Consider the following 17,620-nt stretch of genomic DNA (forward strand, 5'->3'; position numbering starts at 1 on the left):
CAGCCACAACCACGCGAACGAAAACAACGAGGACTATCACACGTTCGAAAAATATAAAGGATAGTGGTGTAAAAGTGGGCCAAGGCCGGATTTTCGACGTGACAAGAACAACAAGAACAACGACTAGACTACGACAAGAACAACGAATAGACTTCGACAACAACAGCCACAACCACGCGAACGAAAACAACGAGGACTATCACACGTTCGAAAAATATAAAGGATAGTAGGTAAAAAGTGGGCCAAGGCCGGATTTTCGACGTGACAACAACAACGCGAACAACAACAACGACTAGACGACGACAACAACAACAACTTGAACAAAAACAGCGAGGACTATCACACGTTTGAAAAATGTAAAGGATAGTAGCGTAAAAAGTGGGCCAAGACCAGATTTTGGGTGAATTGACACCGACGACAACGAAACTACTTCAACAACGACGAAGATAACTCAACAACCGCGCTCAGTTAAAACAATGTCATAGATGATGTACACGCGTTTAGAAAAAAAATATAAGGGATTGTAATTGAAAACTGGGCCAAGGAGAGATTTTGACAAAATCGGCGATGTCGCGACCACAACAACGACGGCGACGACGACACCGCAACAACGCGAACAACAACGTGAAAAACTACCATGACTATCACACGTTTGAAAAATGTAAAGGATAGTAGCGTAAAAAGTGGTCCAAGGCCAGGTTTTGGAAAAATCGACGATGCCACGATCACGACGACGACGACGACTACAAAAACCTCGACTTCAGGATAATTAGAGTTACACAATAGAGTGTGTAAATTAACCTGAGTCACGCCAAATTAAAAAAAAAAGGAATAATACCAACCGCAATGCGAATATGATATGAAAAATATATAAACTTGAAAGAATAATATGACCCAAGATGACAAAGGTGACATTTTAGGAAGATTAAATACAACAGTAAGCCTTCTGGAGAAAAAAAATTGAATGGATCGTAAAATTGTGTTCGAACCTCCGACAAATGACATCTGGAACGACGTCTAGGAATGGAAAATATGCTAATTGGCTAAGCCCTTGACAGAGGGCGGCGGGAGAAGTACCTCGTTATGAAAAAAGTTCCAAAAGCTGTTCGGTTAAGTTGAACGCTTTGATAGCTTAAACCATTCGACTGTTGACTTTAAGCTCAACGGGCATTTTTCTTAAATAATATCAATTTGGTGAATATTTTATCAACACCTTCATCCAGCACCGTTACCATATCTGGACATGGCTCGGGTATTTTGCAAGTTTATGCACATTGTCAACATAGCAAAATAAATGCTGATTGCGCAAGTTTGAACTTGTGCAATTCCAAGGTTTTCTTTTCTTCTACTCACAACGTTGACGTCATGCACATTTGTACTGTTTAAATTTTATATTAATTTCAATCCTTGGCAGTGTTAGGACTGTGTCGGTCTTCAAGGAAATTTGAGATCGCCCGTAAAAAAGTTAAATATTTGGCCAATTTAAAATTGTTTTGCCCTGATGTTGACCTTAAAATAGGTCAAAAGCTTGGCAGTAACAAATAAATTGGCTTTTTTCTTCAAGACCATACCTTCATCCTCATCATTTCACTATTCGACCATTTCTTTTTCTCAAGAGAACAAAAAACATTTGGGTGTGGCCCAGGTTTTGATGTCAGGCACCAAAGGCATCCTGAAAAAGCTTAAAGCTTTTTACCAACTCACCTTAGCCCGGAAACCTGGTGACCGGTTCAGAGTTAGGTGCGGCTAACTCAAATATAAGACCAATACAAGCCCGGCCATGAAGTAACAATCTTGGTCATATCCTGTACCATTCATCCTGCTGATTTTCCTACATCGACACCATCAAAACCACCTACGCGGATGATGCAGTTCCATCTTATAACCCTAATCCATCGAAGAGACCTGCAACATCAAAGTTTACCTTGAGATCATCAATGCATGATTATCATGCAAAAAGTGGAGGAAAGACTGAACAAGAAAAAAATTTCTCCTGTATGCATTTATAGTCAGATACTTCGGATTATACCTAGACTCTGACGTGATCCCCATGCAAGACATAAGAGCCAACAACTCAGCAGAAGGTTTTGTCAACTACTAAGACTTTTAGGACCAAAATCTTTTTCTTCGTATCCCAGGCTAGGTCTCCATTGTACACCGGTAAACTCCTGCTGGTATACTGACGCCTCCAAAACCGACATGGGCACGGGAGTTGGAGCCTTCGGGATGAACCCAAAGACCGAACTGTTAGTAAACTTAGGTAAATATGCTACAGTTTTCCATAAAAGGCTAGGGATACATTTCCGAAAGATAGCCGTCTTCTCGGACAGTCAGGCAGAACTAAAAGCCTCATGCTTGGTGAAGGCAAAGAGTGTTTGGAACTGCATGGAGGCCCAGACGTCAGTGACACTAATGATGACCTGGCATGGGTCATGGATACTCGGGGCGTAGAGGCAACGAAAAGGTTGACATGTTGGCCAAGGCGAACATGGCCTCTCTGGGTCCCCTGAACCCTAATGTGGCTTAACCTTCTGCCAAAAAAAGGATACATCTTAAAATGGATCCTTATTGAGTTCAAAACCTGGAGGAACAATACCAGGAGGCACGCGAAGAGATTCATAGAAGGACCATACGCAAAACTTAAAAAGGAATTACTGAAAGGCAACCATAACCAAGATTCTGGTTGGCGGCCTCCTGACTTGACACTGCCACTTAAGAAAGCACATGCCCCTGATATGGAAATATAGACAGAAGAAACACTGTGAATATCTGCCAGGAAGAGGCTGCAGAACACATTCTATGTTTCTGTGAAGGTGTAGGTGTAGGTTTTTGCAACTAGGACAGAAAAAACCGCAAGCAAGATCCTATACTGGAGCCGCTGCCAAAACAATGGACGGCTGATTAACAACCTGAAAATGGCCAGTGAGTTATAAAAACAGGGGAGCACAATAGATCTATTAAGATCGAGGTGCAGAAGACCTAGGCACCGAGATCAAACGGGTGGTAGTTTCTTTCTCTTCGTTTTGTAACCTACAGGGTCATCATTGAGTATTACCGAGTTGTGTAGGTTGTCACCTTTGACCTCGAGGAGTAGCAATGTGTTCCCCAGGTTTGATGAGTGTTCTTTAATCATTAATGTGCCTGACACCTCCGGTGCTGGTCCACCTGTCCTTTTTTTCTTTTTTGTCGTGTTATCCCAAGTGTAGGTTCTGGGCCTATGGTCTCGCAGATTCTTGCCAGTTTGTCCCCTTTATCATTACCGAATGTTTAGACATAAGACAAGCCCGGCGTCACAGAAGTATTCTGGGTCCCATTCTGTGTACCATTTATCCTGTTGACTTTTAAACACCATCATTCCACTGATGGTTTCGGTATTCTGTCTTGCAACCCAGAATCTTCTATCCATTCGACTTCAAAGAAAAAAAACCGGATTAACCAAATTTTGAGCTTATGCGCTTCCAACAAGATTTTTTTGCCGTGAAATGCTGTTCCAAACCATATTTATGTAAAAGATTACTCTTATCATAATCAGACATACTAATTAAAGTTCGATTAAATTTAATTTTTAATCTGCTTTTGGTCAGAATTTATAGTTTCAATTTTTTTTGTTACAGAGGAGGAATGGAGTGGAGATGGGAAAGGAGGAAGGTCTACCTCGTCCGCTGACACAAGTGGTAAGCTTTTCATTACGTCTTTTAATTTATCGGCCGTGTTTCCCTTCGGTTTTATATCGATGGGTCCGCACACGTTCGCTACACCTACGCTTCTCCATCAATGGGGGAAATTGCTACCCCCTTACGTCGTTGTGGCTGAACTGCCGTCCCCACCCCGTCAATGCCTATAACCTTACTCAAGCTGGAGGGCAGCAGTTCTCTCACCCTCCTCACCCCCGATTATTGATTTTTCGACGGGGTGTCGCGGAGTTCAACGTACCGGTACCAGCTTTGCCGACTCGACGGAACCAAGGACGAGATGAAAGGTGATGTCTAATTCTTAAAGAATATTTTCCTCTTTTCTGTCAACCCTCGCTTGAATATCCGCAACCCTCATCTTCTTTACCTCGGGGGTGGTTGTCTTCATTACTTAAGGGGGTGAGTGTCAGGTTGTTTAACCTTCCCTCTCGAACGTGCTTATGGCGTGTATCCATTACTATTAGAAATCTAATTAACTAAAAAGCTATAAAGCGCGATTCTTACCATCTCATCAGACGGTTCCCAAATAACGGCAATATATGGAGAAATCACTAGTCAATGCTCTCCCTTTAATTACCTAGCTTTGATTACAACAGAGCGGTATTATTCCTCCCTTTTTTTTTATTTTTGGTATGACTTGATGCTGTGAAAAACCCAATTTTGTAAGTAAAATTCGGTATCAGCAGTTGGTTGCAGGCGATGGAAATCGAAATCTGTTGTAGATGTTGTGGAAAATGTAGAAATGACTTTTTTTTAGGTCAAAGTGTACTCATGGCATCACACAATTTTTATGCTGAAGAAACTCAAAGGCTTTGTCCTATTCAGTCTTACTCTCAGTGCTGACTGTAGCTAGCATCTGGTTTAAATGTTCGGTTGGTTTTGATAGTGCTAATAGGCATACCGTCAAGGTGCGGGATGTTCTGTGCAGTGTATCTCGCTATTACCAAGGAGCATCATTTTATTTTTGAACTGTTTTATTGCTTCTTTTACACACCTCCAAAGTTATATTCCATGATGACGATGGATAATAGGAAAATAGGCTTATGTCGTAGAAAAGTCCCAGGCTATTGGGTCATGCAGTTCCCTTCTAAATTCTTTCCCACAAGGATCTTGGGATTGTCCTGGACCAGAAAGCCACATCCCACCCAGATTTCCTTAAGCTGGTTCTCCACCTTCCGTCCGTTTAGTAAGATTAAACTCTAGTTTTCCCCGTTATTCTCTTCCAGTTTGGTTATGGTTTATTGTGGGTGAGCTTGAACGTCTTCGGCTCCTCAAGGAGGTCCACGTGAATGATCTCAACGATTTGAAGTACCCTTTCCTAGTGCAAGCAATACTTGCTTGGTTCCTCTGTCAGCTATCTTCCCAGAAAGATCTCCATCAGATTATCTGTACCCCCCATAAAACCACCCTTCTAACCTTATCCTTCTATACAGGGGGACAACTTCCTCTCCAGTACAACTGCGTTCATTCCTTCCTTGCCTGTGCCTTCAGCCTGAAATTCCTTTTCTCACTATATCCGCCAAACCTGATGATGAAGTGGGGGGTTATTTCTTCCGAGGACAACCGCTTTCTGGTGTAGTGTACTCTCCTAGATCCTTAGTTCGGATAATCGACTCGACCCTTTTCTAAACAAGTCCTAGGCCATTGAGGTTTTTTTCTTTATATCCCTGTTTATGTGCCATTGTGCTTCACAATCAATTTGGGTGATGAAGATGATGTATCTATTTCCTCCTCATTGCATAACCTACAAGGTCATCATTGAATATGCGTTGTGTAAATGTTTTCTATCACTCCTCTAACGTAGCAATGAGTTTTGCCAGTCTTGATGAGGTCTATGTGTGTGTACCTGTAGTGTTTGTGCACTGCAGTTTTTGCCTTTTTAGATCCATTTTGTAATGGAAGATTCTGTTTGTCTTCGTCATCCCAAAAATAGTTTCAGGGCTTATGTCTTGCAGATCCTCCTCTGACCAGTGTCTGCCTTTACGTTATCCAAAATTCCTTTGTGTCCTGGTACCCAAGGCTGTGTTTCCCCAGATTTTGGATACTTTAGATGTACTGAAAAATTTTGAGGTGATTTTTTTTACATACTAATCCTTAAATAGCTGCTCGGCTATCCGAAGACACAAGAGTTGATGACATTTCAGCTTGAAAGACCGAGCTTGTACTTCTCTAATGAGTTTGATTGCTTCATTTGTTTCGGGTCCATCTGTATACCTACAGCTGCTTTATTGTGCTGGAGGTTTGCTTGAAGCACCCTCAGCATCAGTTTTTACTTTTTCTAACGACCCTTAGAGTTATCATCGCAAAACCAAAAGTTTTAGGTTGTTTAGAGACCCGATGCATCGTCCATGCCTACCACATATGTAAGAAGACCTTTACTTTCAACTCTCTCCACTGTCCAGTGTTGATTTCTGGGTTTTGAGATCCTTTCAACTCGAGAATGGTGGTTAAGTCCTTAGTATCCACATAGCCTGGTTTTTATTATTATACCGTACGGACATATAGGTTTTAATATGTGGTTATAAATTATGATTTTATTTTCTACTGATATATCAAGTTCTTTCCTTTTCTTTTTGATTTGTTTTCACCAATATAATTTTTTATCTATTGCCATGCCTAAATATTTAACCGAATTTATGAAAATACTTTACCAATGATGATGATCGGCTTGTTTAATTTTCTATTTGTGAAATTTATATTACTGAATTTTGGGTTTGGTTTGAACTTTCAAGTATTTGTCCAGAATCTTGTATATAGCAAGTATAGCACGGGACCTAGGATGCTGCCTTGTGGTAGGCCAGTTTTAACCTCTAACAAATCAGAGCATTCTTCTTGTTGCTTAACGTGAAACAGTCTTTCCGGGTTGGTAGGAGGACAGAAGTTCAAAATATTGCTTTGAATTTTTTTTAAAGTGAGTAGCTTTTTTTTTAACGTTAGTGCCAAACCTTGTCAATGGATTGCGATTTTCCAAAGCTTTCTGTATAACATAAATAATTCATTGATGTATCTGATCAATGGTCGAGTGCTTGGCCCTGAATCATGGTGGCTTGGTATAACATTCGCATTTTCATAGAGGGGTTCCCAGTATTTTTAGAAAAACTATTTCGAATAATTTTGAGATAAAAGTAAGCAATGAGACGGGACCGGTAGGATGATACTGCGGTGGTTTTAATATCATGGCGATCTCGGAAACTTTCCAGACAGGGACATAACTAGATCTTATCGCTGCGATAAATAATTTTGCCAATTTTAAAATTCCTTTTTTTGGGAAGTTTTTTCCTCCTCCTTGGAAGTCCTCTCAATGGAATGTTGGGTATCTAAATAATATTTAAAAAGCATACTTAAACTTACCCCCCTTTTGGATTATTAGGACAGCATGTAATATACATCACTCTACCTATATTATACTTAAATTTGTTTTAAAATAGGTAATAAAAATAGTTAATATGAATACTAAAGAGTGACAAAAAAATCGTAAATTTGAAGTGAATCATCACATAAAATGCAGACTAAATTTAACTGGTATTACCAACTGTACGGAATGCTTAGAAAATTAAATATGGAAATAAATGCCTTACATTTTAAGAGGAACATCCCAGTAATATTAAAAAAAAAAAAAAATGAAAAAAATCTAAAGACAGAAGATTGTAAGTTAAAACAAATAAGCAAATACAGTCCACTCTGAACTCGAAATATTAACTTTGGCCCCAAATACTATTGCACTAATAAGTTTACGTTTTGCTATGTTATGGGATTTTGCACGCGCTTGGGTTATGCTCTTGTTGGAATCCGTGGGGTTTGTTGAAAGTGAATGTATTTATTATCGTGAATGTACCGCGTGAGAGGGACAATGGCGGAATATAAACTACCACTTTGACCCTCAATTACATTAGCTATATTCGGGTGACTGACGATAAGTGTGGAAATTTCCGGAGGTGTTTGTATTCACCATATACAACAAAACTATAAACCCCTGCCCATATCTCAACGGTAAAGAAGTAATTTCAGGTTTTTGGTTGTTTTTCGACTCCACTAAATAGTTTAAAAACTTCAGAATTACTGACTGTTGAAAAATCCGGTTTATTCCGCCTGAAAGAACGTTGTATATAGGTTGGAGTGAGAATAGAGGATAGCCCGTGTCATCGGCAAACGTGGAGATGACTGACTGTTTGGGAGAGTAGGAACGTCAGCGTTAAAAGGTATTCAGCCTAGTCTAGACTATCAGAACGTATGATATGCATAAAATATCGATAACTTTGAAAAATCGCCACCAAGGATACAAACTTAAGGGACGGTTGGTGGAAGGAAATGGATATTATTCCCTGACACGGCAATAGGATTGGAGGAATAAACTGGGAAGAATCTCCTTGAGCATCCACAGTGGTGTTAAATGTGCCCATAGTGTTGAACTGCAAAACCAAATATTAGGTCGCAGAACAAAGGCTGGGTCCCAGGACATATGAGAGTAGAAGGCAACGAAAAAGCGGACACCCTTGCAAGAAAAGGGGCTGCTATACCGCTGATAGGACAAGAACCCTGTGGCATAGGAACCCACTCTAAAGGAGGAAACAATGGAATTCACCCATTGGACACAAACAATCCAAGAATCTCCGAACAAATTTCGGAAGGAAAGAAGTGATAGAATGTATCAAAGGAAGCAGGAAAAAACTGCGAATCCTAACAGGATTCTTAACAGGACACTGAAAACTAAATGGGTATTTAAAGAAGATTGGAATAATAAAAAGACGGCACATGCAGATTCTGCAAAGAGGCAGTGGAGACACCAACCTATTAACAAACTGTGGTGCTACACTTGCACGCAGGATTAAGTGTTTTGGGATGTACAATGCCACTGTAGAAGAAACCGACAAGACTGAAAACGGGCTTACTAATCAAGTTCCTTGTTTAAATCCAGTATGCTATAGGCACAGAACGGGGCATGCTGTAGCTCTTAAAAGGCGCAGTATATTACACCTCGACTATCTACATCTACATCCTCACCCGGGTGCCCTTCCCGGTCGAAAGCCTGGGTTACGTCTAGAAAGACACCCAAACATTACTTATTTACCCGTGAGAAGCGGCAATAGTGTCCACCACAACCTGCTGCAAAGTAAAGTTAACTGAGCGTTTGGGACGGTTTTCGTAGTCTCAAGAATGTTGGAATTACTATTTTAGACAAAGTTTTGCCAAGAAATTAAAACCGCGGTAGGTTTGTTCAAAAGCTAAGTTCGTGTTGAGGCGACTATAAGGTCATATGTTTTTGAGTAAAAGGCGAAACCGTAGGTCCAACAGGGTCAACTGATGGCGTGTAGCGCAGTCGGATCACGTCTAAAAACGCACCCGACATTCAATGGGGGCCTAATGGGCTCCGGTCCAAATATCTAAGCCTGCTGAAATAGCCAGTCCGACGATAGCTAGCGAGGAGGACGGCATCGTATCCCTCCCTCCCGCAAGATGTTGCCGCCTTGCCAACTGAGTAAGTAACAATTGATAAATGTAAACTGAATTAAGTCGAAAAAAAACAACCGGGCGATGCAACTGGCCGAAGTGCGCGTGAAGTTCTGTTGTCCGACTGTCAGCTGGAGGTACCGCCGTGCACGCGAACGTTCGAGGCTTTTAGAGAATGAGCCACACACGAACGACCCCAGTGAGTTTTTTATTTTTATTATGTTTTTTTACATTGCTAAAAAAAGATTATCTATCGCTCTCCAAGGTCAGGGTGGATATATTTCGGATACATACCTAGCCCATCTTTCTACTCCTCATACTAAGCTCGTCTTATACCTTTTACCAATATGTTTTGACGTTGTTTTTCATTATGAGAGGAAAACACTACCGTTTCTCTTAAGAATGGAAGAAATGCAGTACTATCATTTAACCCGCCCGAGTACCATCATGTCAGGGTCATTCGATCGGATGTGACAAACTAAACGTTTTTCTACACACCTCCGCGTGCTTTGCCCAAAAGCAAGTATCCATGCGTCAGACGGGTATGATCCCCAATAAGGTCATCGTTCAGTCGTGACTCTTGACGACCCGTCCCATTGACGCTGCCAACTCTCTTACACAGCATTTTCTGCACCGCGCCAGATCGTGATCGTTTGGTCTGGAGGCTTATCCGTCGATCTTGGTTTTTTTTTATTTGTATGCTGTGATTTTTTTTTGATCAGACACCTAATAAATACTTTGACCTTGACCTTTTGGACAGTAATTGTTTATTTCTCTTGTTTTTCTGGTTTCTGCTTTTATTGGCTGTTTGTTTTCGACGATTAAAAGCAGTACTTTTGTTAATAGTTTGTTTCTATTGTTGAAATCGTGCTGCTTTTAACCTTGACCTTATCTATCTTCTACGTCTATTTCGCTTATTCAGAATTCGTATTCCCGTCGAGTATTGTAGCTTGCCGGCCTGGATCATTGTTCTTTGGTCGCCTTTTTTATTGTACTTTTGTTTACCTTGGCTTAGTTCATGGTCTTGTTCAAACATCTTGTAGATGCTCATTGTTCTTACCTCTTTATAAACAGTCCCTTTTATTTATTTTTTATTTTCATTTCGTCTTTATCTTGACCGAAAGTTTTCTTTAAAATTCGTGTGCGACCTGCTGCAATCCAAAATATTTTATCAACTTATTTACGCCAAAAGCTAACCCGACCCATTGATCTTGTCGCCAAGGGGTATTCACGGCTTGATTCGTTTGGTTTCCAGGAGCTTCACATCACAGCTTGCTTTAAAAAGACATTAAACTCCTGTTAATCTGAATCTTCCGGGCACCTGCTATTTTTGAAGATGCATCAAGTTTGAGTCATGCCACGAGTCGCTATCAGGACGTCAAGGCGATCTCCAAGGTCCTGTCACAGAGATTTTTCGTATTAATTTGTTATCACTTGCTTTCGTATATTTTTAACCCGTATCTAGTTTAAAGTTTTGAAACGTTGGTTCTCTGAGTTGGACGGAGGTTCGGAAATAGACTGATCGTAAAATCTCTTCCCCCCTTGCGTAAACAGCCGGGAGCCACATGTTTCCTGTTTCACGATTGGTACTGATTCTGTTTTTTGCTTTCAGGCCGGCTGGAGGAGGAAGGAGGCGGCGGAGGCGGAGGCGGAGGTGGTGGACGGACGAGAGCCGGGCGTACCAGGGACATGGAGATGAGGCGGCACACCCTGTCCGCCCCCGACCACAGGTACACGGTACGTGCCATGGACCTCGAGGTGAGTACCGAAATCTGCTTTTTAACCGACTAACCGATCCCCCTGCACCAACTAACTTCCAATCCTTTTTTTTTTAATTTTTCCACGCTTGCCTAGATGGGGAGCAAAGCCAACAGGCGGAAGGTACGTCCACTCCTCACAACCCTCAAAATTTTTTTTAAAATTTATACGCTTGATTTTGTTTCCCTCCTTGTCTGCAGTCGCCCCAGCCTAGGGGCTACCCTCCCCCGCCGAATATGCTTCTCGATGACGATCCCGGGATAATGTCCGAAGTGGAGACGTCTTCGACCGGCTTCAGACGTGGGAACAAGCAACGGAGCTCGCTGCCTGTCGTGAGGACGCCGAGCAAGACCCTGGAACGGCCTCTAGGTGAGACACCCTGTATAAAATTCCCACTTTAGTAGGAATGCTATTTGTGCTCTGTCGTTTTTTGTCTGATTTGGAGAGAAAAATCGACCCCGCCGGGGAGGGGGATGCGTGAACAAGGGTATGACTACGTTTTGTCGACACTGAAGCCATTACCATTCTCATTTCAAAGAATAATATTCATTTTGACGTTTTCTACAAAATTTAGACAAGGCAGAAAACCGTTAAGATAATTCCTTCGCGCGAAATTCTACTTAGCAGGAGCTTCATATGAGATCCCTTGAATTCCTGCATCCAGGAGCAATCAATTTTTGATAAGAAGGTTCACAACATCATAGGTTATATCAGCCCTAAGGGTGCCAGTGTTTTTGAAAAGAAAACACATTTGTAATTATGTCGAGTTCGAATGCAGGACCGCTGGATTCGAACACAGGAGGTTTACCTTAGAGTGATGAGCGCACTATCAACGACGCTTAAACCGTTGCGGCACGGACGCCACCCTTCAGCTATACATTATTGTTAGTTGTAATGAACTGCTTGATTCATCCTCTTAGCAGGAGCGTAAAATATTGGGAGCTCCGTGAAAATCCACGAGTTCCTGGATTCCGAAAGTATTATTTCAACTCCTGGTTCATCCTCTTATCAGGAGCTTAATAACATCGAGAACTCCGTGAAAATCCACGAGTTCCTGGATTCCGACAGGATAATTTCAACTCCTTGTTCATCCTCTTATCAGGAGCTTAATAGGATTGGGCGCTCCGTGAAAATCCACGAGTCCCTGGATTCCGATAGGATTATTTCAACTCCTGGTTCATCCTCTTATTAGGAGGATAGGATTGGGGGCTCCTTGAAAATCCGCGATCTCACTGATTCCGACAGGATAATTTTAACTCCTGGTTCATCCTCATATTAGGAGCTTGCTAGGATTGGCAGCTTCCTAAAAATATGTGACCTCCTGGATTCCGACAGGATTATTTCAATTCTTGGTTTATCCTCTTTTCCAGAGCTTAATAGGATTGGGAGCTCCGTGAAAACCCACGAGTCCCTGGATTCCGATAGGATTATTTCAACTCCTGGTTCATCCTCTTATTAGGAGCTTAATAGGATTGGGGGCTCCTTGAAAATCCGCGTTCTCACTGATTCCGACAGGATAATTTTAACTCCTGGTTTATCCTCTTTTCCAGAGCTTAATAGGATTGGGAGCTTCTTGAAAATCCGCGACCTCCTGGATTCCGACAGGATAATTTCAACTCCTGGTTAATCCTCATATTAGGAGCTTGCTAGGATTGGCAGCTTCCTAAAAATATGTGACCTCCTAGATTTCGACAGGATTATTTCAATTCCTGGTTTATCCTCTTTTCCAGAGCTTAATAGGATTGGGAGCTCCTTGAAAATCCGCGACCTCCTGGATTCCAACAGGATTATTCCAACTCCTGGTTCATCCTCATATCAGGGCTTAATAGGATTGCGAGCTCCTTGAAAAGCCGTGAACTCCTCAGAATCAACTCCTGGTAGCAATTGTTGCATAAGCTGCTATTTTTTTGACTTATTGATTAATCAAATCTCGAAGATACTGAGATCCTGTTTTTCTAAAGTTTAATCAAACCTGGGATGTTTTGTTTCTAGGATCTTCATCTCAAAGATGTTAAGCTCCTGATAACCTGAGCATATGAGCTATACAAAAGTGTACATTATTTGTCCCATTTTGTTTCTTGGATCTTCATTTCAAAGATAAGCTCCTGATAGGCTTGAGCTCTTGTTTTTTAGCACTTTGAAATAGGGCCACCGGTCATACTTTTCGTGAATCCTGGCAAGCCGGTTTTCAAGGTAACCTTTGACCATCGAACCCGAAAATCTGCCCACCCCCAACACAGCCCTTGTTCACGCGCGCCTCCTTCCCCCTCACTTTTGTCAATATATAACAGTGTGTCGCAAATTGTGCCTTGTAAAACCAAAATTTGTGTGTGTGTGTGTTTGGGGAACTCAGGTGGAACCCCCGGGGGCGCTTGGTACGGCGAGAGAAGGGAGAGGCCTGCCGACGGACAGCCGCAGCAGCATTACTGCGGTAAAGGCAGTCACTGGCTCCTTTCTGTGTCACCCTGTAATCTTTTCTTTGTTTTCTGTTTTTCTTTTTTTTTTTTTTTTAATTTATTTTCTTATAATTTATTACTATTATTTTATTTTTAGGGAAGGAGTTTATAATTTTATTTTTATCGTTTCGCCGGTATTTTTCTAAAAATAATTTTGTATTTTAGATTTTTGTTATTTATTCAGTTCCTTTTTATAGAATCCACAAAACTCGAAAGCTGTAGTTTTAATGCTCGCCAAATTTGCATGCTGCATATGTCATGTTTTTTTATTTTTTTATTTTAATTTTTTAAGTTTATTTTGCTTTGTGTAAGTTGTATTATCCCTGTTTTATTTGTGTTTGTTCCTTGTGTCTTTATTTTCAAAAAAAAAAAATCATAAAAAACAAACAATATAATAAAGTAAATTTAATAGAAAAAAGTAAAAGCTAATATTTATATATTTTTCTATTCAAAAAAGGCCATCGTTTTTCCAAAATTTGAACCCCACTCCCAAAAGATTTGGACGTTCTACCCAGGAAAACCAACTCTCAGCCATTGCATGATCAATGTATATATATATTTTTAAAATTGATTACATTTTTTTAACGTCCGATTCAATATAGATTCTATAATTTTTTATATCTCTGTATGTTCTTATTATTTACTTCGCTCTCTTTCTCTTTCTCTTTTATTTTTCTTATTTTAAATAATCAAGCCGGTAGTTATTTCCTTTTATTTTATTTTATTGAAAAAGCCTTTACCGCAGTAATGTAAAAAATAATTTCTTTTTATTTTAAATTTAAAAAAATAAATTATTACACCCTTAAATGGCCTTAATTAAAATAAAGAAAGAAAAAAGAAAAATCCATTTTTTTCCTTTTGCAGCATTTTATAATTATATTTCATTATTATTCGAAAATATTTTTAAAACGTGTAGAATTTTTTCTTTTCTTTTTGTTTTTAAAAAATGTACTTTGTATCATACTTTGCACAGGCATTTTTCTTTTCTTTTTTTGAAAATCTTTTATTTACTTATATTTTGTTTGGTTTCCACACACAAAAAAAATAAATAAATAAAATAAAAAAAATCACATTTACTACATTGCCAGAGCATGAGTTTCATCAGACAGATTTTGACTGGGCGACACCGAGATTTGGCATCAGGCTGTAGGTCGATGTTGATTCTATCAGCTCCTGAATTCGGACTATCGTTTCTGCCTTAACAAGGGCATCCTAGTACAAGAAGCTTATCTCAAGAATCATATCTCGAGATTCCTTCTTTCAAAGGCTCTTCTTCAATTTCACCAATTAACTGCAACTGTAGCCATCAAGATTTCTTGCGCAACTTAGCTTTAACTGAATACGGTTAGGTAGAAACTTCACTGGACGTGTCATATAACTTGTGAAACCTGAACTCAGTTCAGTCATTTAGTTGTAAGTTTTGTCTTTCTGTTGTCCTAGGTTGTTTAGTTTTACAGGAACTTAATTGAAAATATCTGAGCCCACGCTTTTCTTGTACAGTTCAAGAGTTTATTAGCATCAGTGGCAGAACCTAGCAATTCTAAGTTCATTCTTTTCTAGTGCAGTTAGCCAGTTTATGGGTATCAGAAGCATAACTTGAGAATATCTGAGTCCATGCTTTTCTTGTCGAGTTCAAGAGTTTATGGGCAGAACGAGCAGAACTATGAATTTTAAGTTCATGCTTTTATTGTAGACTAAAAAGTCTATGGGTATGAGGGGCATAACTTAAGGATATCTGGTATCAGGATCATAACTAGGGAATATCTCAGTTCTTGCCATTTTTGTACAGTAAAAGTGTTTATGGCTATCAAGAGCAGAACTGGGAATACCTGAGTCTATCCTTTTCTTGTCCAGTTCAAGAGTTTACGGGCATCAGGAGCAAAACCTAAGAATATGTGACTCCAGGCTTTTCTTGTACACGTTTATGCGTATCAGGAGCAGAGCCTGAAAATATCTGAGTCCTTGCTTTTCTTATCCAGTTCAGCAATTTATGGGTATCATGAGGATAACCTGATAATATTACAGTAAAAGAGTTTATGGGTATCAGGACCAGAACTGGGAATTCCTGAGACTATGCTTTTCTTGGCCAGTTCAAGAATTTATGGGCATCACGAGCAGAACCTATGAATTTTAAGTTCATGCTTTTCTTGTAGACTGCAAAAGTCTATGAGTATGAGGAGCATAACCTATGAATATGTAAACCCCTGCTTTTCTTGTCCAGTAAAGAGTTTATTGGAATTAGAAGCATAACGTGGTAATATATCTGTTCATGTTTTTTTTTTTTTTTTTTTTTTTTAGACAAAGTCTAAGGGTATGGGGAGCATAACCTATGGATATCTAAGCCCCTGCTTTTTTTGTACAGTTAAAGAGTTTATTGGTGTTAGAATCATAACCTGGTGATAACTCAGTTAATGCTTTCCTTGTCCAGTTAAGATTTTAAGAGCATCACGAGCAGAACCTGAGAATTCTAAGTTCATGTTTTTCTTGTAGACTTCAAAAGTCTATGGATATATGGTGCATAACCTAAGAATATCTATGTCCCTGCATTTCATGCACAGTTAAAATGTTTATGGGTATCAGGAGCATAACTTGGAAATATCTCATTTCTTGTTATTTTTGTACAGTGTTTATGGGTATCTGGAGCAGAACTGGGAATACCTGAATTTATGCTTTTTTTGTCAAGTTCAAGAGGTTATGGGCATCACGAGCACAACCTTTAAGTTCATGCTTTTCTTGAGGCTGCAAAAGCCTATGGGTATGACGAGCATAACCTAAGAATATGGAAGCCCTGCTTTTCTTGTACACTTAAAGAATTTATTGGTATTAGACGCTTGAGGATATCAGGAGCATAACCTGGTAATATCTCAGTTCGTGCTTTTTTTGTACAGCAAAAAGGTTTATGGGTATCAGAATCAGGACTGGCAATATCTGAGCCTATGGTTTTCTTGTCCAGTTCAAGAGTTTATGACCATCACGAGCAGAACCTAATAATGTTTATGCTTTTCTTGTAGAATTCGAAGGTCCTGAGAACCTAAGAATATCTAGTCCTCGCTTTTTTTTTGTACAGTAAAAGAGTTTTTGGATATCAAGAGCATAACTTGGAAATATCTGAGCTCGTGTTTTTATTTAGTGCTATAGTTTCTGCCAACCCCTGGTTTGCTAGTTAATCATCGTTATATCTTTATCCATTTGTAGCTCTGTACTTCTGAAAAATAATTTCGTATTTTTTTAATAAATCTGTATTCTCGGTGTCGCCAAACAATGTACAATCACGTCCTCATTAACAGCCACAATGCGAACACCAATACATTATCGTTCCTGCTTGATTTGTATGTAAGTACGCACTTGCAGACTAGCTCCACAAACACTTCACAACCAACTGACTCACAGACACGACCTCATTTATTAAGGTCATTTGGGTGTCTTGTAAGTGATTTTCTTTCTTTCCTTTCTGAAAAAAAATTTCTAACTGTAAAGCGTAAAATACTAAAACAAAAAAGAGAGAAAGGAGATCACAGTTTCTATATAGAAAAAAACAGTTTTAAAAAACAAAACAAAAATAAAATCGTCGAATGTACTAAGTTTGTTTCTTCTTTCTTGTAAAAAAACAAAAACCAGGCTTGGTGTTTCTCCAGTACAGAAGCGAGACGAAACGGGCCCTCCTGCCCAACGAGATCACCTCGATAGACACGGTGAAAGCGCTGTTCGTTCGATCTTTCCCAAAGCAGCTGACGATGGAATACATGGAATCGCCTCACGTCAAGATTTACATACACGACTCGTCGAAGGACATGTTCTACGAGTTGGAAGACCTCAGGTGATTATATTCATTGTAGTTTGGTCAAATTTCTATCGCTTAGATCGACACTGATCACTGGTTTCTTACTTTCCACTATAAGCATTTCGGTCTCACGTAGTGTTCAGTGAGGAAAATCCAGCGATCATAGAGAGAGGCAAGGTTATCATTGTCGATCAGGTCGTTATGCCAGTGGCATTCTGTTAGCTCCAAAGTTCACGTTGTCAATAAACTAAAGTAGTGTTTTAACTTATTACGTTGCAGGTCTCACCTGAGAGATATAAGGGACAGGTCGGTCTTGAGACTGTTCGAGTCGGACGACGTCGTCGGGACCGGTGGAGGCCTTGGTCTCGGCATCATGGGTTCAGGGCCGATCCCAACCTGGGACCAAGACCAGTCGTACTTCTCGGAGCCGGAGTTTGACTCGGAATACCATCACCAGCACATACACAAAACGAAGGTTGGTAAAG

At 40.0% G+C, this 17,620-nt stretch overlaps 1 protein-coding gene across 23 annotated transcripts in view; it reads left to right on the plus strand.

The window, feature by feature from the left end:
• The window catches only part of LOC106670817 (coiled-coil domain-containing protein CG32809), an 80,956-nt gene that overhangs the window by 16,660 nt on the left and 46,676 nt on the right, over positions 1 to 17,620 (plus strand). For 19 of the 23 annotated variants that reach the window (XR_002910446.1, XR_002910447.1, XR_002910449.1 and 16 more), the window contains 6 exons: positions 3,615 to 3,674; positions 10,753 to 10,898; positions 10,995 to 11,021; positions 11,099 to 11,267; positions 16,973 to 17,171; positions 17,415 to 17,610. Coding sequence is in view for 19 of the 23 variants with exons in the window: in XM_014401428.2 (XP_014256914.1) it covers positions 3,615 to 3,674; positions 10,753 to 10,898; positions 10,995 to 11,021; positions 11,099 to 11,267; positions 16,973 to 17,171; positions 17,415 to 17,610 (797 nt within the window). In the remaining 4 variants the exon portion in view is untranslated. Of the gene's footprint in view, positions 1 to 3,614; positions 3,675 to 9,096; positions 9,340 to 10,752; positions 10,899 to 10,994; positions 11,022 to 11,098; positions 11,268 to 16,972; positions 17,172 to 17,414; positions 17,611 to 17,620 lie in introns of those variants that run through there. The other 4 variants (XM_024227696.1, XM_024227700.1, XM_024227688.1 and 1 more) reach the window with 4 other exon arrangements.

This window comes from Cimex lectularius, unplaced genomic scaffold (genome assembly GCF_000648675.2).
Source record: "Cimex lectularius strain Harlan isolate CLEC.00 unplaced genomic scaffold, Clec_2.1 scaffold252, whole genome shotgun sequence".
Lineage (NCBI taxonomy): Eukaryota > Metazoa > Arthropoda > Insecta > Hemiptera > Cimicidae > Cimex > Cimex lectularius.